The 27,184-nt window shown below is 43.2% G+C and overlaps 1 protein-coding gene across 1 annotated transcript in view; it reads left to right on the top strand.

Moving 5' to 3' along the window:
• The window catches only part of LOC127448691 (neurturin-like), a 65,585-nt gene that overhangs the window by 25,135 nt on the left and 13,266 nt on the right, over positions 1-27,184 (top strand). Inside the window, exon 2 of the mRNA XM_051711419.1 lies at positions 5,976-6,046. Within this exon, the coding sequence (XP_051567379.1) occupies positions 5,976-6,046 (71 nt within the window). The remainder of the gene's footprint in view (positions 1-5,975; positions 6,047-27,184) is intronic.

The raw sequence follows: 27,184 nt of genomic DNA, 5'->3' as shown, positions 1-27,184 counted from the left end.
TTGGAATGCCCAATTCCCAATGTGCTTTTAAGTCCTTGTGGTCGTGTAGTGATTCACGTTGGACGAATCCCAGTTGGAGCATCTTATCACTTGGCTTGTTGAGCGCGGAGACATAGCACATGTGGAGGTTTCACGGCATCCACCGTGGCAACCACGCTAAACTCACCACTCACAACCGGGCCAATTTGGTTGCTTAGGAGACCTGGCTGGAGTCACTCAGCACGCGCTAGGATTCGAACTAGCGAACTAGCGAACTCCAGGGGTGGTAGCCAGCATCTTTACCACTGAGCTACCCAGGCCCCAGGTGGTATGCAGTGTTGACTTTTCTCCAAACTTGGCGGTTTTGGTTGTGACCAAACAGTTCAATTTTGGACTCATCTGTCCACAGAATGGACTTCCAGAAAGCTTCAGGTTTCTCCAGGTGCTCTCTGGCAAAGTTGAGATGGGCAGCTTTGTTCTTTTTTGAGAGCAGAGGCTTCTTCCTAGCAACGCTCCCATGAAAGCCATGTTGATGGAGTTTTCTTCTTATTGTGGAAGCATGCACATGTGTCCCAGATGCAGCAAGAGAGGTCTGCAAATCCCTAGATGTTATGTTTGGGTTGGCTTTTACCTGAATTAACACTTTTCTTGCGGCTCTTATTTTATAAGGTCGTCCACTTCTAGGCAGAGTTGCAGTAATTTTCAGTGCTCTCCATTTATAGATGATCTGCCTCACGGTGGACCGATGGAGCTCATATTTTTTTTAGATGAATTTATAGCTTTCCCCAGACAAATGTGCTGTCACTACCCTCTTCCTGAGGTCCTCTGAGATTTATTTTCCTCTCAGCATGATTTACCTGTATGGGTTCACTTTGGTAAGACTAAACTGACCTGGTTTTATCTCTGTTTCCATCAGTGCTGCCCAATTTCTTCCCTAAAGATCTCTCATATCATTGGTTAATTTAGCCACCTATTTTGTCCCACCTAATTGTATTTACCTGCTCGTTTTAAGCAGTGCAGCTCAGGGTTCACTAACTTTTGCACCTACAAAAGTTTACATAAAAATATGTTTAATTTAGTCTTTTGACTACACAATAGATTTTCTCAAACAAATTATATGGAATTGATAAACATACACCTGTTATTTCATATAAAAAATACTGGTTCTGTTTAAGTAAAGAAATAATGGTAAAAAAATTGAAAACTCCAAAATGCTCAAGAGGTTCACATACTTTCAAGCAGCACTGTATAATAAAAAATATATTATTTAATTTGGTGATTCTCTGAAGGTTAAAACAAAATTCACTGAAAAATAATAATATTTTATATATATATATATATATATATATATATATATATATATATATATATATATACAGTTGTGCTCAAAAGTTTGCATACCCTTGGAGAATTGGTAATATATGTACCATTTTTAAAGAAAACGTGTGAGCAGGCAAAACACATTTCTTTTATTTCTTATGGGATTCATATTCAACTGTAGGTTATAACAGAATGGCACAATCATAAAACAAAACATGGCAACAAAGAAAAAATGAAATGACCCCTGTACAGAAGTCTGCATACCCTTAGTTCTTAATACTGTGTATTGCCCCCTTTAGCATCAATGACAGCATGCAGACTTTTGTAATAGTTGTCTATGAGGCCCCAAATTCTTGCAGGTGGTATAGCTGCCCATTCGTCTTGGCAAAATGCCTCCAGGTCATGCAAAGTCTTTGGTCGTCTTGCATGAACCGCACGTTTGAGATCTCCCCAGAGTGGCTCGATGATATTAAGGTCAGGAGACTGTGATGGCCACTCCAGAACTTTCAACTTTTTCTGCTGTAACCACTGGAGGGTCAACTTGGCCTTGTGCTTAGGGTCATTGTCATGCTGGAAAGTGCAAGAGCGTCCCATGCGCAGCTTTCATGTCTGTAACAAGGTCAAACATTCAAGGGTATGTAAACTTTTGATCAGGGCCATTTGGGTGATTTCTGTTATCATTATGATATAAAAAGGAGCCAGACAACTATGTAATAATAAATGGCTTCATATGATCACTATCCTTAAATAAAAGACAGGTTTTTTTTTGCATGATTAGTCATATTTTCCGAATCAATGCCAAAATTTCACAATATCTGCCAGGGTAAGCAAACTTTTGAGCACAACTGTGTATATATATATATATATATATATATATATATATATATATAAAATGTCGCACTCCTTGTAACTCATAATGTGGTCTGTGTAGTTTTGTTTTGATTGTTTTATATGCGTGTAGTTTTGTAGATAGTCCAGTGGATTTCAACTAGTTTTACTTGAGAGCGCAGATTTTTTTTTATTGGACATCAAGTGCCAACCCAACATTGTACCAAACCTAAACGTATTTGTTTTGTTTTGTTCATGGTTTTCGTGTTGGCATCTGTCTAATTTGGCTCACTTCTGCCAAGTGGCAGATGAATCTGCACCAAAATACAGTAGAGACTGATTGGACGCACAGCCGTCAGTGTCAACAACTAAGGCCATGGTGTGTTCTTCCTTTGCTATCCTAATCATGTACAATTAAACAGTTCATTGCATTTTATTATTTGCATTTATCATTGTTTTTGCTCTGCTGTCTGCGACACTACCATCACCTGAATTACAATGCTACTTATATCATGTCCTGTTGTTTAACTATTTTAGCTGCCACTTTTAAATGCGTGCAGTTTTTGTGCAACACATGGGAGCCTTTCAGTGTGTGCATGTTTATACTTGTGATTAAGTGTGCATGTTGAGCAGTGTGATTAAGGATGATATAATGTGAATTTTAGGTGATTACACTGGAATGCTTTATTGAAACAGACTGACAACAAAAGAATACATTTATTCTTTTTAAAGAACAAATTGTCTGGAAAGAAAAAAAAAACAATCTTTATTCCTTCTCAAAAATGTTTCATTTGCGTCACCTGTTGCATAAAGTTCCTTTCATGCTGTCTGAACCTCATCACACACTTGTAGTGACAAACACAATAAGAGCAACAGATATAAAGCAGGTAAACTTTCTTGAGACATGGGGCAAAACCTAGGAGGTCTATAATACTTGAAGAGAACTGTTAGCATTCCCATTCATTTCACTGGCAGTTGCTTGGCTGGCACATGACCACCGGAGAGTTGGGGTAGGAAAAATTTAGATTTTATGATGCATTGCAATCTTCGTTTGAACGATCTTGATATCGATTTTGAAATCTCAAGATCAATCTTTTACTCTATGAGCAACCCTCCACTACAGTGATAGGAAATCACTCACATTTGCAAACAAATTTCTTGCTGTCACTAAAATTGTTATATTTGGCAACTGGCTAGTAAATGTTTAGATTTCACTCACCATTTATTGTGTAGTATAGTGGTGAAGTATTGAGTAGCGAGATCCTTTTACTGTGTATTGAGAGTAAAAGTTGTTCCATGTTATTTGTGTCCAAAGACAAGATCCCCACAACCCATTTGTCATTGAATAATGTCTCATTTATTATATTATGAAATGCTTAGTAACGTACACATCTGAAATTATGTGATTGTATTGTTGTGTTTTAGTATATAACATTTAGCTGTTTATTTTGTAATGGTTTACAACGGCTGTTAGATAATTGGGTCTACCAGACCTTCGTTATCATTTGTAATCAGTCAAATATTTCTCTGTTAACACATATGCCACTGAACATCTTCAAATAATGCCTTAACATTTTTTTTTCAGTTATCAATTACCTTTATTTACTTTAAACAAGTCATCAAACATGCCTCTACAAGTGATAAAACATATGTGCTTTCGCGCGGAAACTCACAGTTGCGCAAATTCACACTTTTCAGTTTAAACTGGATCTGAGTGACACAACCGACCCAGAAAACACAATCTTTCCAACTTTAAAGTTTGTTTGAGTCGTTTATTGCAATAATGAAAACATAGACAGATACCAGGAAAAATATAACAGGTAAAAGTGAAATTCATAATTGTTCTTAAGTTGTCTCAACAGAATGATTATTAGGCTACTGTAGATTTGATACATTAGGTTACTAATTTTATGCTATCAGACTTTAGGTCTGTAAATTAAAATGAGATTGTCCAAAATCTGGTTCAGGGATAGGTCGTGGAATGTCCTTAAATGACCCTTTCAGTCCATCATTAAAATCCCATTGCAAACCTTTGTTAGGATTTCAAGGAAGCAGTGGCAGCACAGAAACCAAAGAATGTCAATGAGCTGGAAGCTTTTGCTTCTAATAGAAATTCTAATAATTCTAATAGAGAGGTGTCCGAAGCCTGAGAACACTTACCTGAAACATTTATTTGCTGTTATTAAGGATAAAGGATGCTCCACAAATGATTGACTTTGGGGGTGGAATATTTTTGACATGACATTTGTGGAGAAAATCAGTTCTTTTTTATTTTAAAATTTGGGTAAACTGAACTCTTTGTTCTCAAAATCACTCAAATGTGTATTAAAAACTTACTTTGACTGTTTACTGAAGTTTTAGTTGATGTGTTTTAATTCATATCACCAGAATGTATTGCTGGTCAGGGGGGTTGAATCATTTCGATTGCAACTGTAATACTTTAACCTAAACCTAACCAATAGTGTCCTAAAAAATCAAATGAGAGGTGAACAAAACAGACATCCTTACCCTTAACCAACACCCAAACCGATAGTGTCCAAAAACTAAATGTGAAATTAAAAGCACATTTTCTAAAAAAAAAAAAAAAAAAAAAACACATCATTTTGAGTCACTTCTATAACACTTTCATCTCACATGTTAGTTTGCATGCTAGTGTTGTCTTGAACCCCAGGCTTTCCAAATCCAAAGTCCAACACTCTATCAGTTGAGCTACCACACAAGCTAATCACACTAGAACAAGTATTTAAATGTAGGTAAGTCTGTATTTCTAGCTTTAAATGTGTTGTTTTTTAAATTATGTGTTATAGTAAAAGTGTTTTGATATCATAATATAGCAGCATGTGAGCAAAAGAGAGAAAAATAAGTGTTAATAAAGTCATAATCAGCCGTTGTACTCGTGATTTATGTGAAAGTGAATAAAATGCACAGTTGTTGTAGCACCTCTAGTGTTAATTTCACCAGGAAACTGTAACGAAACGTAAACGAGGTACGTAAAACTCAGTTTGCAAAAAGTTAATTATAGTAACGTTCATTCTATTAGACTAGATTGGACTATCCTGAGCTGTGACTTCAAAGGCAGCAGACAAAATTCCTAAGTCCATTTCTCATTTTTATGAACACTCACTCACTCAATATTAATCATTTGCAAAACATCTACTTCAATATAATGAAATATTTGTAGATAATAAAAAAAATATATACGTTTTTTGTCCCCAGATGGTGTAGTTAACGCATCTGCCAGCAGTGGATTACTGGACCATGCTAACCATCCAGACTTAAACAATTAACTTTAAACTTGCATTTGCATCTGCACTGCAGTTGTTTAAAAAATCCTACCATGTATTTGTATACCTATCTTTGTTAAATAAAAACTTCAAACTTGTTTAAGTAAAAAAAAAAAAAAAAAAAATTTAAATAACGGTGATGTTGGCACAGGAATTTGAAGTTTTCCACATGTCCATAGTCCGCTCTCCATTCCAGTGATATCACAAAATAAAAGGCAGGCCTGCTACTGATATACATCCACTGACATTCAGCTACAATTTTGTTTTATAAAAATGAGCTTAACTTGTGTTGAACCCAGAATAATCCTTTAAAACAAAGTGACACTTATATGTTCAAGTAAATGATTTTGCATTGTGACGGTAGTGTTTTGGAATTTTTTTAAATGTCAAAAATGGTATTTAAATTGTATTTCTTATATTGACTATGTTGCCCACCCCAAATGCCCACCCCAGGATGGTATCCTGTAACACCACTGGTTAGGCTGTATCTTTAGTGTCCTTGCATTTGCATGCATATCAAACAAACTGTCTTTGATTAGCGACTGCTACTTTTTTATTTTCTAGATGCCAAAGGGTGGAGAAGGACGGAGAATTCCATGGCAACGTCTGCCCGATGTCACCTGAGAAACTGGAAGGTAAGCATTCCTCATATAATTTAGGATACCTGCTAATAAACACATACTTTGATGCTGCCTGATATTACATCTCTATTCCATTTTGGGCTTGGCTTGTTTGTGTTTACATTGAGGGTTAATCCATCTCATGTGGTCCTCTATGTATTGGTATTGCAAAACCACCAGTTTTTTATTTTACTTGGATTAACCACGGCGGCCATCTTTGTGTCATAGCGCACGACAAATTTGGATTCTACAGATGTTTATGAAAACCTCAATAGCTCAGGATGATCCTAGCTCCTTGGAACAAAAACTGAACTCTAGAGCACATTACAAGGTACATGTACATATATAAACATGTTGCACATTTTTGTTCCTTAGACTTAAGACCTAATGTAATGATCAAGATCACTGAAAGTTCCACTTTTAGGGTCAATTTATAATGGGAGGGGTTCGAGTCTCAGTCCAGTTTCTTTAGGGGGTACCTAGGTAAGTATAGTGTGCATGCAGAACTTTTCAGGTTTGAGACTTCTTTTTTTTTTTTTATCTCTGGTGTGGGATCAGATAGGAACCTGAAATTATTACAGATATAAGTCCTACCCTACCCTACCCTGCCCAATTCGGTGAACCATTGTTGAAATGTAGGAACACCAATTGACTTCCATTCAAGAGTCATGGAGCTGACCAGTTCATTTATGGAATTATTCAAACAAGACCTTCCTCTCCTGGAATACACCGTCAAGTTCTGTCAACTTGTCACTTCCACCACTATCTCGGACCCCTACCTCTTTAACATTTACAGAATGGGCTTGAACTTTCATCGTTCCACAGCTCTTCCGGAAGTGGAGAATCTTCCCTTTGTGGAATACGTCCGAGCCACGCTGTCCATCCATCACCCCTCGCAGCCTGCCACAGCCTCTGTCACCAAGACTGCCACGGTCCCTATCTCCAGGCCTGCCATGGTCCCTGTCTCCAAGATAACTCCTTTCCATACATTCCCCCTAAATAAATGTTTTGGGGGGGGCTCACCCACTCCAAGCTCCATTGGACAATTTCCCGCCGCAGTCTGTGGTAGCGACCACGGAGGTGGCATTTCCCCCATATACTGAATTATGGTGGGAACCCTGGGCCAAAGCTAGTGCCCATGCCTGCCACGGTTAACGAGCCAGTGCCCATGCCTGCCACGGTTAACGAGCCAGTGCCCATGCCTGCCATGGTTAATGAGGCAGTGCCCATGCCTGCCACAGTTAACGAGTCAGAGCCAGTGCCTGTAGCTTCGACCGTCCCAGAGCCAGCGCCTGTAGCCTCGACCGTCCCAGAGCCAATGCCTGTAGCCTCGACCATTCCCGTAACAACACTCCCAGCTGTCTGGAAAAGGAAAAGGAAATGGACACCTTCTCCCCAGTCGCTGCCAGTGTCTCACGTCCACGGAGGTCGTTCCCCAGTTGCTGCCAGTGCACACAACCATGGAGGTCATTCCCCAGTTGCTGCCAGTGCTCACGACCACTGAGGTCGTTCCCCAGTCGCTGCCAGTGCTCACGACAATGGAGGTCATTCCCCCTGTGCTCTCATCCACGGCTCCTAGCTCCATTCCTTCCACGGCTCCTAGCTCCATGCCTTCCACGGCTCCTTGCTCCACGCCTTCCACGGCTCCTTGCTCCACGCCTTCCACAGCTCCTTGCTCCACGCCTTCCATGGCTTCATCCCTCGAGCCTTCCACGGCCTCGTCCCTCGAGCCTCCTGTGGCTCCATCTCTGGACCCATCTCCGGCCCCTCCATTGGGATCTCAAGTTCCTACTCCTGGTGCTCCACCTCTGAATCTGCCTATGGCTCCACCCGCTATGTTTCCACCTCCTGCGGCCAAACTGCTGGACCTCGTTCCCTTCTTAGAGCTGCCTCCCAGGCCTCCTGACCCAGTCCCTGCCCTGTGGCCACCTCCCAGGCCCCCCGACCTAGTCTCTGCCCTGTGGCCACCTCCCAGGCCCCCTGACCCAGTCTCTGCCATGCGGTCGCCTCCCAGACCTCCTCCCAATTCTATCCCAACCCTGAGGCTGCCCCCCAAACCTCAGGAACCAGTCCTTGCCCTGGGGTCTCCTCCCTGGCCACCTGATCGTCTTCCTGGATCCTTCCTCTCCTTCTGCGTCATCCTACCCTCCTCATCCGTGTTTGGGGCGCCAGGAGTCGCCCTTTAAAGGGGGGGGGGGTTGTCACAGTTATTAACCGTTCTGTTCCAAGGACTCTTATTTTTATATGGTTTTTGTCCTACGTCTTCAATTTTCCCCAACTACATTTCCCATAATGCACTGCCCTCATCACTGCCATCTGTTTACAATCCTCCTCACCTGTCCTCCATTCCCTCATTAGCACCTGTGTATAAATACCCTCTAGTTTTGTCCATTCCTTTGTCAGTTCTTGAATTGTTACTAGTTGGTTATGTATTGTTATATTGAGTTGTTACTTTGTAGTGTTCCACTCCAGCATATTTCCTAGATTGATTCCTTGTACGCCATTTGTTCCACACCAGCATCTACCATTAAAAGACTGAAAAGTTACTCCTGCGTCTCCTCTCTTCCACTCCACGATCCTACGTGACAAGAGGGAGAGACTGCAGTAAATAATTGAATTTGGTGACACAATTAATTTTTATAACATTGCCCTTCCCAGCCATAGACAAATGTAGTGAAGCCCACCAATCAACATCACACAATTACTTTTTAATTAATGGGTCAAAATTAACTAAGTAAATCTCTCAGTTGCTGGAAATAAAATGCACCTAATGTCTTGCTTGGGCCATTGAAAGGCACCAGGTTGGAAAGCTGTGGTAGGGCAATATGCTTTCAGAGCAAGAGCTTCTGATTTAGACCAATTCACCTTGTATCCTGAATATTTAGAGAAAGAATGAATAATTATGTGGAGGTTAGTCACAGATCTAGGGTCGTAGACCAATAATAATATATCATCTGCGTAGAAAAAAAGTTTATGCACCACACCTCCTTCTACAACACCAAGAAAATCATCCTCTTTTCTTATTGCAGCTGCTAATGGTTCCAGGGCAAGACAGAACAGCAGTGGGGAGAGAGGACAGCCTTGCCAGGTTCCCCTACCAAGATAAAAATAATCTGAAATTAATCCATTAGTTTGCACTGCCGCTGAAGGATGTTTATAGAGTAACTTAATCCACCCAAGAAAAGTATTCCCCCATAAATTTCCAAAATCTTCAAAAGATATTCCCTTTCCACCCTTTCAAACGCCTTCTCGGTGTCAAGTGAGATGGCAGTAATCGAGGTCTGATCCTTGCTACTGACCACATAATATTAGAATAAAACGTCTAATATTATCAGAAGAACTATGACCACGAATAAACCCCACTTGATCTATATGTTTAAGAGATGTATTTACTCTGCTTAATCAATTAGCCAGAATTTTAGACAATATATTTACATCTAACTGGATCAGGGAAATTGGACGATAACTTCTAACATAAGTGGAGCCAGTTATGTGACACAAGATCTAAAAAATTCTGCGGCAAATCCATCTGGCCCTGGTGCCTTACATGTTAGCAAGGCTTTAATTACCTCAACAAGCTCCTCCAAAGTAATATCTGAGTCATGAAAGTCTTTTTGATCATTCATCAGTTTAGGAAGTTCTAATTGCTCTACGAAGTTGCTAATATCCTTATCAGTAGATGAAGACATGGAACTATAAAGATTGAAATTGAGTTCTTTAAAGGCCTATTAATATCTGTGGCAGAGGTAAATATGTTGTCTCCAGAAGACTTCACTGAAGGAATGGTGGAAAAAAACTCTCTCTGTTTTATGTATCTGGCAAGTGGTTTCCCTGTCTTGTCTCCCGACTCAAAATATGTCTGTCTTGCCCTGAATAAGCAAAACTCTACCTTCTGTGACAAAATAGTATTGAACCTATATTTTAGCTGAGTCAACTCTCTAAGGCTGTTGGATGACATTTGGCGCTTCAGCTCTGTTTCAGCACTTTTAATACTCTTTACCAATTCCGTGAATTCCTGTGCTTTGATCTTTTTAATGAATGAGGCATATTGTATGATCCGCCCCCTAAGAACTGCCTTAAGCGCCTCCCATGCCGTGCACACAGAGGACAATGAGGATCAATTGGCTTCCACATAAACATTAACTTCTGTCTCTAACATTTGTTGAAATTCTGTGTCCTTTTGAAGGGATGTATTAAAGCGCCATCTATATGATTTTTTTTTCTCTATATGCGGCAACATCTCTAAACACACCAAAGCATGATTTGAAACTAAAATGTTCCCAATTGAGCAATCAGTGGCAAATGGTATAAGTGACTTAGATATATATATATAAAAAATTCTAGAGTAAATCTTATGAACTGATGAAAAAAGGTGTAGTCCCTCCCAGAAAGATTCAGAAGTCTCCAAATGTCTGTAAAGCCAAGATTTTTACACATCCTCTGAAGTGTCTCTAAAGGGTCTACACACCCTTGCATCACTATGATCAAGGACCAGATCCATTAAAAGATTGAAGTCTCCACCCAAAACAATATCATAAAGGATCCCAGCTGCTTGTAACTTTCCCTCAAGATCTATAAAAAAGTCCTGATCATCAGCGTTGGGTGCATAAATGTTAGCCAAAATAAGTTTTTGCCCCTGTATTTCAGCCAAAACAATAATGACTCTTGCTAAATTATCTTTAATCTCTTTGAGACAATTAAATTGTAAATGCTTACTTGTCAATGTGATGACTCCCCTGCTCTCACTCAAACCAGCATGGCAAAACATATTCCCACCCCATATTCTGCCAAGTTTTTCAGCTTCCTGTGAAGTAAGGTATGTTTCTTGAAGGTCTAACATTTTTTTACCCTTAAGAAAAGATATTACCTTCCTTCTTTTTATAGGGTGCCCCAGCCCATTAACATTCCACTTGGAGAGAAACATTTTACCTGTATTAAAGTGTGGCAGATTGACATGCAAAGAAAAATTGTGTACATAAGGCTACATTTTATAGACCACAAATCTACATTGATGTAACCATAAAATCCTTAAAAACCCAAGAAAAAAAATGTGCTTCAGCCTCGCGCATAACAGTCCCAACTGGTGTCCATCCCATGGAAATCCAACAGTCCATGCATGCTCACAAGACCCTTTGCGACAAGATTACTTCAGTCCGGTGTTTTTATATATATATATATATATATATATATATATATATATATATATATATATATATACATACAACGTACAATTCTACTGCACATGAAAGTTTTCAATGAAATAGGCCTCAGCAAATAACAACATCGAACCCACAAAATGAACAAATAAACTCAACAATAAGCCAATAAAGGAAAAGAAAAATAACAGTTAAAAAAAGTAGATAGAGGAGAGGGACAGTGGGCAACCAACCGAATAACAAACCCTCTCAGACCGCATCAGCAAAATGCACGATGTGTAGTCCATACCACTGATTCAGCGCGAGCAAAGCCACCCACTCACTCCACTGATTAAATGAAGGCCATAGCTTCTCATGGGCATGTAAAAGTCTTACGTCCATCCATGGCATCAATTCTCAGCTTAGCCGAGTAAAAAAATGCGAAGCACACATCCTGTGTATGAAGTAACTTCTTACATTGGCAAAGTCCGGAAAAACCATAATGTTGTAATCCTCCCAGCACAACTTGCCTTTATTCCTCGCCACACGTAAAACTAATTCCCTATCTGCCACTCACTCGATGTTGTGTCGATGTAGTGACACTAGGGGACACTAGGGGTTACACTTGGGAGCCCGAGACACCTCTGGTCTTTGATAAAAGGCCAATGAAAATTGGCGAGCGGTATTTGCATGCCACTCCCCCGAACATATGGGTATAAAAGGAGCTGGTATGCAACCACTCATTCAGATTTTCTCTTCGGAGCCGAACGGTCGTGCTCACTGAGCTGAATTTCCACGACTGTTCATTCACCACTGCTGGATCTGACGGCGCATTTCAGCGGCTTCTCCCTCCTCTGCACTGGTCCACTGCAGAGAATGCCCCTGGGCGCTTCGGCAGAAATAAAAGAGTATATTTCTCTAAAAGAGTATATTTCTCTAAAAGAGCGGCACACACGGAACGTCTTTTTAAAGACGAGTCTTTTTAAAGACGCCTTTCCTATGTGTGTTATTCCTGGTTGCACTCGTTATCTCTCGCCTTCTGATGGTCACAATCACTGTCTTTCGTGTCTCTGCACTGCTCACGTGGAGACAGCGTTCGTGGATGGGTCATGTACTCATTGCGGGAACATTTCCATGGCAACGATGCGGTCGCGGCTTACCTTCACAAGAAAGCAAGCCACCCCAGAGGCACCCCGCCTCGGTCCTTCTACCTACGGGTATGAGGCCAGTGCGGCTAGCACTGGGGGCAATTTGGGTACTCCAATGGGACCACCTCCACCAGGTATCCCCCCATGGACCTCCCATTCCCCAGCACGCTCATCTGCCCTGATCGGGCTTCCGGATGAGTCCACCGGCTCGTCTCACGGCGAGTTTGACCTCTTATTCGGAGCCCGTGAAAGTGATGAGCTCTCGAGCGCAACATCGGAGAGCGGGCTCGTCCAGTCAGACGCGGAAGCCTCAGTTGGGCTCCTCCCTTCGGGTGCGGTCGCCCAGTCACAGGCTGACATGGAGATGACAACATGCTTTCCCGGGCAGCCGCAAGCATCGGGCTAGAGTGGAACCCTCCACTCTGCCCTGAACTTTCGTGGCTCGATGATTGGTTCCTGGGCTCGCGGCGCTGCTCAAAGCCACGCCCCGCCCCGTTCCTTTCTTCCTGGAAGTGCATGAAGAGCTGACAAAGTCATGGGAGGCACTTTTTACTGCCCGGTCCCAAGCTTTCAGCTTCCCCGCCCTCACTACCCTTGATGGTGGGGCGGCCAAGGGCTATTCGGCAATCCCCCCAGTGGATAAAGGCACTCGCGGTGCACCTATGCCCGCAGAGAACTTCCCAGGTTATTTCTGCGAGGCCCTCCATGTTGGTCCAGATTTTCGTTAGCACTGCATAAATATTTGCAATATCTTGACCTACATCCTGAGGTGCACTGTCATTCCCAACCGGAACCCGCCATCTTGCTCTTGAGAGGGGTCAGGCGTGTGCGACCGTAAATGCTTTTTAATGTCCCCACAGGCCATTGATTTCAAATTTTTCGACATCCTGCATTCCCAGCACAGTTTAACAATCAAAACTAAATTAGTTCTCACCGAGTAATGTTGACTGAAAGGATAATTGTAATAAAGTGTAACAGAGCTCGCCACTTGGCTACTTCCACTCACATAGCGTCACGTGACTCCATTCCTACTGCATGTTCTTCAAACTCTTGCGATGCAGATGTAAACATGAACGGCTGCAGTGGCTTAAGCCATGAATGTTTTCTTAAAGCCCCGAATGTTTTAATAATCTTTTTGTAGTGATGTCAGAAGTACTAATGCTTAGGTATTAAGTTGATATGAAAACACATTACATTTTATTATTTTAACATTACATTTTAAAGTTAGGGTAATATATATCAATTAGTAATTCCTGTCTTTCTATAGTGTTCATACCACCAAATACAGACTCAATTCAGTACCCACCCGCTGTCTTGTTGGCAACTGCTTTCCAGCTCTCATGTAGCCTTTGTGTGCGCATGCAAGAAGAGAGCTTGCGGCATGTGATTGCGGCTGTGTGACCAAATATTTAGATATATAAATATTTAATTAAATATTCTTTATTAAGACATGATGCAATAAACCTTGCCAATTTTAACAGATCTAGCTATCATCTCTAGTACCTATTTAGCTTATTTTCAATCTGCTTTATTGTAAATTAACTTAAGCACTCAACGAATCAATGAAAACTGTATATAGCCATACACAATGTGTGTCAAACTACGGAAAGCCGAAAGGGACAAAATCTTTTTTTTAAATAGCGTTTTAATGTATAGGTGTTAAAAGCATGCAATTTCAGATCTTTGAGCACGTCTAAGGCTGAGAGAAAAGTGAGAGAGACTTTTTTAGTTTACTATATAAATGACACCTCATGGATGTATTCAAATTTGTATTATAAAGTGTATTATAATCCGATATTTCATCAAAGTATGGCCCCATATCCACAGAGGTCTGGGCTAAGCCCTGAATGTCCACTGACCCTAGCACCACCCCTGGATGTAAAGAAGAACCTGATGGTACTCTCTGATGCAGCCTCAAAACGGTGATATTTTCTTGTACCCGGAATTCTCTCAAACTTATCGAACCTGTCTTTGAGTTTCAGTTCATGAAGTTCAGTTACTTCCTCGCTTTTGACAGATGTATGTAACCCTCTTAATCTTTCGTTGCAAATGTGGAACATATCTTCAGGGGTGAGGATTTTACCTTCTGTTGTCCTCTGCAAACAGGCTTTTGTTGTTTCCCGCTTAGTTGTTCCTCCAACCCTGTCACAAGCATTTTTGCCATGGGACGTTGTGAAGAAGTTCCATTCGGCTTTTATACCAAAGTCCTTCTCATGGTTGCACAGATTGGCAAAATTCTTCTTGTTTTTATTTTGGCTTGCAGATACATCAGAAAAATAGATAATCTTTTCTGTCCTGGGGAGCGTCTCAGTGATGTGTTCCAAGAACTTCTTTTGGAATGTGTGAACTGCAACTGTGTTGTGTGTTAATTTGATTATTTGTAATGCTTATATTACATCTGTTCATATCTCAAAACACATGAATAAAGTAGGCTTTTCCCCCTAGATTTCTACTAGCCCTACCTCTGTAACCAGTGGAATTTCAAACTCAAACTTTTTACAGCACAATGCTACCATAGACAACTTATATCTGTGAAAATTTCAGGTTTCTATCTAGTCCCCCACCAGAGATAATCAACCCGAAATTGAAGGGAAATGTAAAATTGCACTTTCTCACCCCCATAAAAAAGAGAGGTCTCAAACCTGAAATGTTCTGCATGCACACTATTCTTACATAGGTACCCCCTAAAAAAATTAAAGACTGAGACTTGAACCCTTCCCATCATAAATTGACCCTAAAGTGGAACTTTCAGCCATCTTGATCATTACATTAGGACTTAAGTTCTAAATCTAAGGAACAAGAATGTGAAAAATGTTTATATATATATATACACATGTACATTGTAATGTGATCTAGAGATCAGTTTTTGTCCAAGGAGCTAGGACCCTTGTTATGAATGCCAAGGTAAGAAAGGTGGATCTAATCGCAGCGTTAGAACAGAGACAAAATCCAAACTTCAAACTAAAAGTCTCAAACCTCCTAGTGACCTCTAGTGGCCACTAGGGAAAATGTCCCCAATATATTACAGAGCCCCCATCTAAGGAGCAGCTCCTGAAATTCCTTAACACATAACAAAAAAAAATTCATGGGAGGAGCAGGAGGTGGAAGCTCAGTGGGTGGAGCCACAGGAGGCAGAGGCTCAGGGGGCGGAGTTGTAGGAGGCAGAGGTTTAGGGGCGGAGTTGGAGAAGGTGGAGGGTCAGGGGGTGGAGCCGAAGGAGTCTCAGGGAATGGAGTCTCAGGGGCGGAGCTGCAGGAGGCGGAGCCACAGGAAGCTCAGGAGGAGGAGGAGCCACAGGAGGCAGAGGCTCAGGGGGTGGAGCCGAAGGAGTTTTAGGGAATGGAGTCTCAGGGGGCAGAGCCACAGGAGGCTGAGGCTCAGGGGGTGGAGCCGCAAGAGGCAGAGGCTCAGGGAGCAGAGCCACAGGAGGTGGAGCCACAGGAGGCTCAGGAGATGGAGCTACAGGAGGCAAGGGCTCAGAGGTTATGGCATCTGGGGATTCAGAGGTCTCAGAGATCATCAACATGGGACTCAAAGGGTTCAGAGTTCAGAGTAGCTGGGGACTCGGAGAGAAAGGCACCAGGGGGACTCAGAGAGCAAGGCACTGGGGGGACTCGGAGAGCAAGGCACTAGGGATCTCAGACAGCAAAGGCACTAGGGATCAAGGCACTAGGGAGCAAGGCAGCGGGAAACTCAGAGGGCTGAGCCACAGAGGTCGCTGGTGTCTGATAGTTGCTGGTTACTGAGATGAGTAACAGACTGGTAGCTGGTGTCTGATGGGTGCTTGCCACTGGACTGAACAAAGGGCTGGTCGCTGGTGTCTGATAGGTGTTGGTTACTGAGATGAGTAACAGACTGGTAGCTGGTGTCTGATGGGTGCTTGCCACTGGACTGAACTAAGGGCTGGTCGCTGGTGTCTGATAGGTGTTGGCTACTGAGATGAGTAACAGACTGGTAGCTGGTGTCTGATGGGTGCTGGCCACTGGACTGAGCAAAGGGCTGGTCGACGGCTGCTATTGACTGGAAAGGATAGTCATGGTCACAGGGGACTGGACATGATTGTTAATGGTCACAGGGGACTGGACAGACTTGTCGATGGTCTCCGTGGTTGGGAGCGCTGGCAGCAACTGGGGATCGGCCTCCATGGCCGGGAGCACTGGCAGTGACTGGGGGTCGGCCTCCATGGCCGGGAGCACTGGCAGCGACTGGGGATCGGCCTCCATGGCCGGGAGCGCTGGCAGCGACTGGGGAACGGCCTCCATGGCCGGGAGCGCTGGCAACGACTGGGGATCAGCCTCCGTGGCCGGGAGCACTGGCAGCGACTGGGGATTGGCCTCCGTGGCAACATTCAATGTACATTCAGTCATTCACTTGACTGTCCAAGAAAACATCATGGTTACTGGTGTAACCTCCGTTCCCTGATGGAGGGAACAAGACGTTGTGTCGATGTAGTGACACTAGGGGTCACTCTTGGGAGCCCGAGACACCTCTGGTCTTTGATAAAAGGCCAATGAAAATTGGCGAGTGGTATTTGCATGCCACTCCCCCGGACATACGGGTATAAAAGGAGCTGGTATGCAACCACTCATTCAGGTTTTATGCTGAGGAGCCGATATAAGGTCCGGCCATTTCAGTGCGTAGTTCAGTGTTGTGGCAGGAGGGACACAACGTCTCGTTCCCTCCATCAGGGAACGGAGGTTACACCAGTAACCATGACGTTCCCTATCTGTCACTCACTCGACGTTGTGTCGATGTAGTGACACTAGGGGTCCTTATACGAAACGCCACAACTGGCTGAACTGTGTTATGTGAACTGGCGGTGTGTGGTGGGCAGACTGCTGTGTGCCTCATAGCCAGCACACCAGGTCGACACGTAACCTCCCCCAACATAGTTATGAGTGTCGAACGGCCCTTTTTGGGGACAAGTCGACTACCCAAAGATAGAGACAGGCTTAACCCAGTCATGGCCTCTTTTCCCCTTCTCTTTTTCCACTCCCTAAAAAAGAAGGGGGATTATCCGACTGGGCCACCAGGTCTAGTCGGGGGGTGTCCCTCCCAAGGGGAAGACACCGTGGAGACCACATCTCGCCCAAAGAGAGGGGGGGATATTTAAGTGGAAGAATACGTCACATGGTCTTTCCAACCATGTGGAGTGCCTTCAAGGTTGATCCTGCCCAATGGGGGAGGAGTTACTACAAACATGGAGGCTGGGGCAGAGGGGTTCTGCCCAAGGAAGACGCAGTTTGCCAGCAGGGAAACTAAATAGCGAAGATATATATCACATGGGGTTAGCCTTACAGGGAACCGCCACATGCGGAGCACCTACCCCAGAACAGGGCTCTTAGTGCGTGTACTGGGCCGGCAGCGAGTCTCTCTGAAAACTCAACTGCCACAGGGCTCGGAGGAAGTCAACCAGCGAACATAGTTTGTGAACACTACTGGAAATTAATGGTGTACGTCTTCAGCTCCAAGGGAGGTGGAAGGCGCTATGTGCAAGCGATACACCTGGCCAACTATCCCGGGCTTATCCGCTTGTGTTGCGTGCCACTACCTGGGACGAAACCGGTTCCACCCAGAGGTTGTAGAACCTTGCACAGGTGTTGGGTGTTGCCCAGCCCGCTGCTCTGCAAATGTCTGTTAGAGAGGCACCCCTGGCCAGGGCTCAGGGAGCCGCTTCACCCCTGATAGAATGGGCTGGTAGCCCTACCGGGTGCGGCATGTCCTAGGCGACATATGCCATAGTTATGGTGTCAATGAGCCAGTGGGCAATCCTCTGCTTGGAGACAGCGCTTCCTTTCCGCTGTGCACCAAAGCAGACAAAGAGCTGCTCAGATATTCTAAAGCTCTGCGTGCGATCCAAATAGATGTGTAAAGCGCGCACCGGACACAGCGACGACAGGGCTGGGTCTGCCTCCTCCTGGGGCAGTGCTTGCAGGTTCACCACCTGGTCCCTAAAGGGGTGGTCGGAACCTTGGGCACATAGCCCAGTCAGGGTCTCAGGATCACGTGAGAGTAACCTGGACCGAACTCCAGGCACGCTTCGCTGACAGAGAATGCTTGCAGGTCTCCTACCCTCTTGATGGAAGTGAGCGCAGTCAGGAGGGCAGTCTTCAAGAAGAGTGCCTTAAGCTCGGCTGACTGCAAAGTCTCAAAGGGGGCTCTCTGTAGACCCTGAAGAACTACAGAGGTCCGATGAGGGAACAAGGTGCGGTCTGGAGGGATTCAGCCTTCTGGCGCCTCTTAGGAACCTGATGATCAGTTCGTGCTTCCCTAAGGACTTACTGTCAACTGCGTCGTGGTGTGCTGCTATGGCGGCAACGTACACCTTCAAGGTGGAAGGGGACAGCCTCCCTTCCAACCTCTCCTGCAGGAAGGAAAGCACTGATCTGACTGCGCATCTCTGGGGGTCTTCCCGACGGGAAGAACACCACTTAGCGAACAGACGCCACTTAAAGGCATACAGGCGCCTCGTAGAGGGGGCCCTAGCCTGAGTGATCGTGTCTACCACCGCAGGTCCGAGCACCATGTCTGGGCGGGCCAGTGGGGTGCTTCCAGGACGACCTGCTCTTCATCCTCCCTGACCTTGCACAGGGTCTGTGCAAGCATGCTCACTGGGAAAATGCATATTTGCGCATGCCAGGGGGCCAGCTGTGTGCCAGCGCGTCTGTGCCGAGGGGGGCCTCGGTCAGGGCGTACCAGAGCGGGCAGTGGGGAGGATTGTTGGGAGGCGAACAGGTGCACCTGTGCCTGTCGAATCGACTCCAAATCAGCTGGACCACCTGAGAGTGGAGTCTCCACTCTCCCCTGAGGGTAACCTGTCATGACAGCGTGTCCGCTGTAGTGTTGATGTTGCCCGGGATGTGAGTGGCTTGCAGCAACTTGAAGTGCTGCTGACTCCAGAGGAGGAGACGGCGGGCGAGTTGTGACATACAACGAGAGCACAAACCGCCTTGGCGGTTGACATATGCTACCGTTGTCATGTTGTCTGTCTGAACTAACACTTGCTTGCCCTGGATCAATGGCCGAAACCTCTGCAGGGCGAGCAGAATTGCCAACAACTCGAGGCAGTTGATGTACCAATGCATTCACGGACCCATCCAGAGGCCGGCGGCTGCGTGCCCGTTGAAAACAGCGCTCCAGCCCATTTTGGAGGCATCTGTCGTGACCACGACATGCCTGGAGACCAGTTCTAGAGGAACACCTGCCCGTAGAAACAAAAGATCGGTCCAAGGGCTGAAAAGACGGTGACAGACCGGCGTGAGGACCACGCGACATGTCCCGTGGTGCCATGCTCATCTTGAGACTCGAGTCTGGAGCCAGTGCTGAAGCGGCCTCATATGCATCAACCCGAGCGGGGTGGCCACCGCCGAGGATGCTATATGCCCCAGGAGCCTCTGAAAAAGTTTCAGTGGAACCGCTGTTTTCTGTTTGAACACCTTCAAACAGGCCAGCACCGACTGGGTGCACTCGTTTGTAAGGCATGCCGTCAAGGAGACTGAGTCCAACTCCAAACCGAGAAAAGAGATGCTCTGAACCGGGAGGAGCTTTCTCTTTTCCTAGTTGACCCAAACCCCTAGTTGGCTGAGGTGTGAGAGCACCAGGTCCCTGTGTGTGCACAACATGTCTCGAGAATGAGCTAGGATTAGCCAGTCATCAAGATAGTTGAGAACACGAATGCCCACCTCCCTTAACGGAGCAAGGGCAGCCTCTGCGACCTTCGTAAAGACACGAGGAGACAGGGAGAAGCCAAAAGGGAGGACTTTGTACTGATACACCTGACTCTCGGACACAAACCGCAGGAAGGGTCTGTGTCGAGGAAGGATCGAGACGTGGAAGTACACATCCTTCAGGTCTACCGCCGCGAACCAATCTTGATGCCAGACACTCACCAGAATGCATTTTTGCATCAGCATCTTGAACGGGAGTCTGTGTAAAGCCTAGTTCAGAACTCACAGGTCCAAGATTGGCCGCAACCCACCGCCTTTTTTCGGTACGACAAAGTAGGGGTTGAAAAACCCCTTCTTCATCTCGGCTGGAGGGACAAGTTCTATCGCGCCCTTCCGTAGGAGGGTAGCGATCTCCGCGTAAGGTAGCAGCATTTTCGTCCTTCACCAAGGTGAAGTGGACACCGCTGAACCTGGGCGGACGCCCGGCGAAGTGAATCGCACAGCCGAGTCGGATGGTCCGGACTGGCAAGCGCAAGGCATGTGTCCAAGTTCCACGCAAGGGGGACCAAAGGGACAACGTCATCAGACGTACCGGCAGGTGGGGCCTCATGCGGGGTGGAGCTCGAGGTGCCACACCATGTTGTGGCCGTGCTGAGTCTAAGGACATCGAAGCATTTACCTGGCTCCTTGTGACCACCCCGGAACAGCCTGGGACGGGGGAGGAAAAGGCCTGTCCTTGTGACCCGTGGAGACTGTCACATCGGGGGCGGATTTGTGCCACAGCTGGGCACTCAGGGGCGGGAGACCGCCGCTGGAGCGCCAAACCTGCCAAATAGTGTGGTGGACGGTGGTCGCGATGATCTTTTATCAAAGACCAGAGGTGTCTCGGGCTCCCAAGATTGACCCCTAGTGTCACTACATCGACACAACATCGAGTGAGTGACAGATAGGGGACTGAGCACCTTTTGTGTTTCTTTTTGTGTTGGTTCAGGGGCTGGAGTTTGTTTTGTGGAATAACACTCCTTTGGGACAGTGCTGTTGATGAATCTGCACGTTCTCTGTGCTTATGCCTCCTATTGGATGGAGCTTGTTTTGTGGAGTATTTCTTGCTGGACATTGGAGTGATTAGGTCATTTGTTGCACTCATGTAACAGTCGAATGGGCCGGCTCACTGAACATTCGTTTGACTGCCTGAGGAATCTGAACAGCTTTTTTTTGTTTTTTTGTTTTTGTGCTGGTTCCGCTAGCGGCTGAAGCTTGTTTTGTGGAGGAACACTCTTTCGGGACAGTTATGTGGATGAATCTACACGTTCTTTGTGTTTATCCTGCCTATTGGATGGAGTTTGTTTTATAGATTTTCTTCTGTTATGTAATTCTGTCTCACAAAATTTTTATAGAAACACCGGACTTGAGCTATCCGATGGCGAAGTTGTCGCAGGGGCTCTCGTAGGCGTACATAGACTGTTTGAGTTTAGAGAGATGGACTCCGGTTGGCACTGTTGTGCATGGGGTTAATGCGCATTTGTTGTTGCGGAGCTGAAGCATCGAATGTTGTCTGATTTCCTCAGAGAATTGACCTGATTGAAATACAGATATAATACTATTTTGTCACGGAAAGTGGTGCTTTGGCTATTCAGGGCAAGACAGTCATACTTTGAATCAGGAGACAAAGCAGGGAAGCTTTTGGCTAGATATATTAAGCAGAGAGAGTCTTTTTGTACCATTCCCTCAGTGAAATCTGCTGTTGGTGAAATTCTTACCTCGGCCATTGATATTAATAATGCTTTTAAAGAATTCTATCTTGACATTTATTGTTCCACATCTTCATCTACTGATGAAGATATTAGAAACTTTATGGAACCATTAGAATTCCCTAAACTGAGCAAAAAAATTCTCTTGATTCTGAGATAAACTTGGAGGAGCCTGGTGAGGTAATTAAGGCCTTGCCTACAGGCAAGGCTCTGGAGCCAGATGGCTTTGCCGCTGAATATTTTAGATCTTATGCTACAGAACTGGCTCCACTTTTGTTAGAAGTTTATATGGAATCATTAAAGAATGGAAAGCTTCCGCCAACCATGACACAAGCCCGGATCAGTCTGATTCTTAAAAAGAACAAAGATCCAAGCGAGTGTAAGAGTTACCGTCCAATTTCCCTGATCCAGCTAGACGTAAAAATATTGTCAAAAATTCTGGCTAACCGATTAAGTAAAGTTATGACATCTCTTATACATATAGATCAGGTGGGGTTTATTCGGGGCCACAGCTCTTCTGATAACATTAGGCGTTTCATCAATATCATGTGGTCAGTGGCAAATGATCAGACTCCAGTTGCTGCCATCTCACTTGACGCCGAAAAGGCATTTGATATGGCAGAATGGGATTATCTTTGTAAGATTTTGGAAATATACTGGTTCGGAAATACTTTTATTGGATGGATTAAGTTACTTTATAGACACATGGTAGCGGCGGTACAAACAAATGGATTAATTTCAGACTATTTTACTCTGGACAGGGGCACCTGGCAGGGTTGCCTTCTTTCCCCATTATTGTTCTGACTTGCCCTGGAACCATTTCAGCCGCGATAAGAAAGGAAGATGATTTTCCAGGGGTGGTGGGAGGTATGGCACATAAGCTTTTATTTTACACAAATGATATTTTATTATTTGTCTCTGACCCCATTAGATCTATGCCTTGCCTCCACAGAATTATTAATTCCTTTTTCTAAGTTGTCAGGATACAGAGTCAATTGGTCTAAATCTGAAGCTTTGGCTCTGACAGCGTACTGCCCAGTAATAGCTTTCCAACTGGGCGCCTTCCAGTGGCCCAAACAGGTCATTAAGTATTTGGACATTTTATTCTCAGCAAATTTGTCTGATTTAGTTAGAGTTAATTTTGACCCCTTAGTAAAATGTTTTCTAGCGATGTGGGAAGATGGGCTTCATTACATTTATCTATGATTGGGAAGGTTAATGTTATTAAAAATTAATTGTATTCCAAAATGTAACTACCTGCTACAATCTCTCCCTGTAGATGTCCCCCTCTCTTATTTCAAGCAATTTGATAGCATAGCTATCATTTGGAATGGTAAGCATCCTAGATGACATTTTATTAAGTTACATAGGCCAATTGATAAAGGTGGGCTAGGCCTATGCAAGATTTTGTTTTATTATTATACATTCGGTCTCAGACATTTGGCTCATTGGTCGCTTCCACCTGAGAGAGCCCCTCCCTGGTTTTGTATTGAACAGTCAGTCCCTATTTCGCCATTGTAAAGCTTTTCTATCAAACTAATCCATTATTTTGCATTTGCACTTGGTATGGACAAAAGTGTCCAGAGTGTTTAATTCGGACATTTATTTAAATGTTGCCTCAAGCATATGGCTGAACCCTAAATTATGTATTAATAAGTCCCCTTTCTGCTGGTCAGAGTGGATTGTGTGGGGTTTACTACACTCGGTGACTTATATGAGAGTGGAGTGTTGAGATCTTTTGAAAATTTGGTTCAACATTTTGGGATTCCCAGATCTCAGTTCTATAGGTATTTACAGCTGCGCCACCTGCGCCACCTGCTCTGTATTGTTTTTGGGAGTAGCACACACACCCCTAAAGCGGCAGATACTCTGGGAGAGGTGATTACTGCTTTTGGAAAAGGTCATGGGACATCATTGTATTACTCCATGCTAATTCAGAGTCTGGGGGTCGGAGCTTTAACTTCTATTTAAAGAGATTATGGGAGAAAGATTTAAACTTGGTATTGGAGGAGGGAGTGTGGTCTAGGATTTAAAAAAATGTCAAGTCTGCATCTAGAGATGCAATGGTTCGCCTTATGTAATTCAAGATTTTACATAGATTCTATTGGACCCCCTCTAGATTGTATAGGCTTGGTCTTAAAGTCACACCCACCTGCTGGCGATGCCAATCAGAAGATGGAGAGACAGCCCATGTTTTTTGGGGGTGTGTTAAGATCCAAGAATTTTGGTTGAAGGTTCAGAGTTTTATGTGTGACGTTTTGGGCACTCAAATTTCATTTAACCTCAGACTCTGTATTTTGGGCGGTCATAAATTTGGTGGATAAACATAAAAAAATTGGGTTCTGACCAGTATTATGATTGGCAGGCAGATTATTTTAAGGGGATGGAAGTCAGATGGAGGGCCCTCATTTTCCGGAGTGGTGTGCAGAGATGGGGAGAGTGGCAGCTTTTGAGGAGGTGTCAAGCAGAAGGCTGGGGGTTCGGAATTTGTTTGATAGGAAATGGGGCAATTATTTCGTGTTTTTGGGGGACTCCCGGGGAGGGGCTATGGAGAGAGAAGTTTAGTTTTAATTATGTATGATTATTATATTTTCTTTTTTGTTTTTGTTTGTGTGTGTGTGTATTCTTATTTGTGACCACAGGGGTACTCATTGAGGATCAGGGTGGTGATTGGGCAGGGGTAATAGTGGGGGTTAAATATTGATTCAATGTATATATGTTGTGTTTTTTCTTTGTTATAGGTCTACAAATCAATAAAAAAAAAATTATAAAAAAAAAAAGAAAAAGAAACCAGAACACAGAAAACACTACAGCCTAAAAAAGGAAAAGAATTGACAAAGACACAGGTAACATGAGGGCATTATATACACAAGACTTAACAAGGTTAACAAGATTAATTAACAAGACACACCTGGGAGCAATAAAGGGGAGCACAGAGAACAGAGTCACAGCAAAAACCAAAATCCAAACTTCAAACTAAAAGTCTTAAACCTACTAGCGACCTCTAGTGGCCAGGTTGTGATGGCCGCCATGGTTAAACCAAGTAAAATAAAAATAAATAAATGAATAAATAAAAAAACTGGTGGTTTTGCAATACCAATACACAGAGGTAATCACTCAATTTATTTTTATTTTTTTAAGAAAAAATGAAGAAAAAAGAAAATAAAAAATGGTCAAGCAACCAACTTTACAATTATTGGACCACTTTAGATGGACTGACCCATGACCAAATGAACATGTCGGTTTGGGCTTGTTTGTGTGTCAACGCGGTCGATTTTTACTGCACTTCATCAGATCATTTACAGACAGACACTCCACAGACACTCATTCATGAAAGTCACCCTAAAATATTTACTCAGCGGGGATCTACATTGGAGTTCAGTGTTACTTAAGTAAATAAAGAGGTTGAAGTGTTGGCGGTGTAAGATCAGTTACAGCAGGGTGGAGGTCGATTGTAGTGCAGGTTTGGGAGTGGGGAGGATAAATCTATGTGAATGGATTGATCGTGCATCAAAGATCAGTTTTCTCTATCAAGCTCAGTCTAACGCACACACACAGTGTTTATATAACACACAGGAACGATGAGCAGGCCATGACTGTGCTTAAGTATTTGGATACTTCAATTAATATATTTCCATTTATGTAAGGGTCATTGGAAATAAGGTTGTCCCAGATGATAATACGAGAAAACCTTTTGAAAATCTAGTTAGAAACATATGTGCGTTTGTAGAAATGTAATATTATTTTCATGTGAATTTCATAAATTTTTGAAAAACAATTATTGAATTAAAAAGTATAGAATTATTAATTAAAAATAAATAAATATATATTATTTAATGACTTTAAAAATGTCAAGTGGTGTAACCATCAAGTGAAAGCATACAAATTATGCATACATATTTTTAAATATAAAAAATACTTTTCTTACTTTTTTTTTATTTTTTTTATTTTGTGATTTACCAATATTAGGCAAGGCAAGTTTATTTATATAGCACATTTCATACACAATGGCAATTCAAAGTGCTTTACATATAAATGATAAAGAAAATACAAGATACAATTAATTTTAAAACCAATTAAGAACAAGAAATTTGATTAAAAGTAATAAAATGAATAATAATAATAAAAAAAAAAAAGTAAATCAGTCAGTAAATGCACAGTTAAACAGATGTGTTTTCAGTCTGGATTTGAATGTGGCTACTGTTGGAGCACATCGGATGGAGTTCCAGCTGCTGGTGGCATTATAGCTGAACGCTGTCTCACCTTGTTTTGAGTGTATATCAAGAGGTCTTTTAGGGTTTTTTGAGGATTTGAGCTAATCAAAATGTGCCTTTTCTTAAAAAATGTCAAAATATCTGATATATTTAAAAAGCTTTGCACACAATCATGAGGGTCTAAAGGAGTCCTCTGTGTTTTATGTTTTGTTTTGTTTTGTTTTTGTCACATGACAACAGAATGGCTAAGTGCATGTTGTTTACACCATCTACATTTATATTTACATTTATTCATTTAGCAGACCCTTTTATCCAAACCGACTTACAAATGAGGAGAACAATAGAAGCGATTCATCCTAAGGGAGACAGCATGTAGCAACGTGCTTTTATATGTTTCAAAAATTGCTTAGAAGAGTACACGTAGCGAGGAAGGTGAGAGACAGAGGAAGAATGGAAAGATTTTTTGTTGTTGAAGCAGAGAGTGCATTATTAGGGAGGGGTCAAGTGCTAAAGCTGTGTCTTAAAGGTATAGTTCACCCAAAAATGAAAATTCTCTCATGATTTACTCACCTTCCTGACATCCCAGATGTGTGTGACTTTCTTTCTTCTGCACATTACAAATGAAGATTTTTAAAAGAATATCTCAGCTTAGTAGGTCCTCACAATGCAAGTGAATGGGTGCCAACATTTTGAAGCTACAAAATCCACATAAAGGGAGCATAAAAGTAATCCATACAACTCCAGTGTTTTAATCCACATCTTCAGAAGTAATATGATAGGTGTGGGTGGGAAACAGATCAATATTTAAGTCATTTTTTATCATAAATTCTTCTCCCTGCCCAGTAGGTGGCGATATGCATGAAGACTGTGAATCACCAAAAGAAGAAGAAGAAAGTCAAAGTGAAAGTAAAGTGGAGATTGGCTGAGCAGGGAGGAGAATTTATAGTAAAAAAAAAAAGGTCTTAAATATTGATCTGTTTCTCACCCACACCTATCATATCACTTCTGAAGATATGGATTGAGGCCTAACAACCAGAGTCGTCTGGAGCACTTTTGGAGCTTCACCCATTGACTTGCATTGTATGGACCTACAGAGCTGAAATATTCTTCTAAAAATCTTCATTTTTGTTCTGCAGAAGAAAGAAATTCATACACATCTGGAATGGCATTATGGTAAGTAAATGATGAGAGAATTTTCATTTTTGGGTAAACTATTAAATTAAGGTGTTTTTGAAAGA

This window comes from Myxocyprinus asiaticus, chromosome 12 (genome assembly GCF_019703515.2).
Source record: "Myxocyprinus asiaticus isolate MX2 ecotype Aquarium Trade chromosome 12, UBuf_Myxa_2, whole genome shotgun sequence".
Classification (NCBI taxonomy): Eukaryota; Metazoa; Chordata; class Actinopteri; order Cypriniformes; family Catostomidae; genus Myxocyprinus; species Myxocyprinus asiaticus.
The sequence above is the reverse complement of the archived record's forward strand: the minus strand, read 5'-3'. Positions and strand labels throughout refer to the sequence as shown.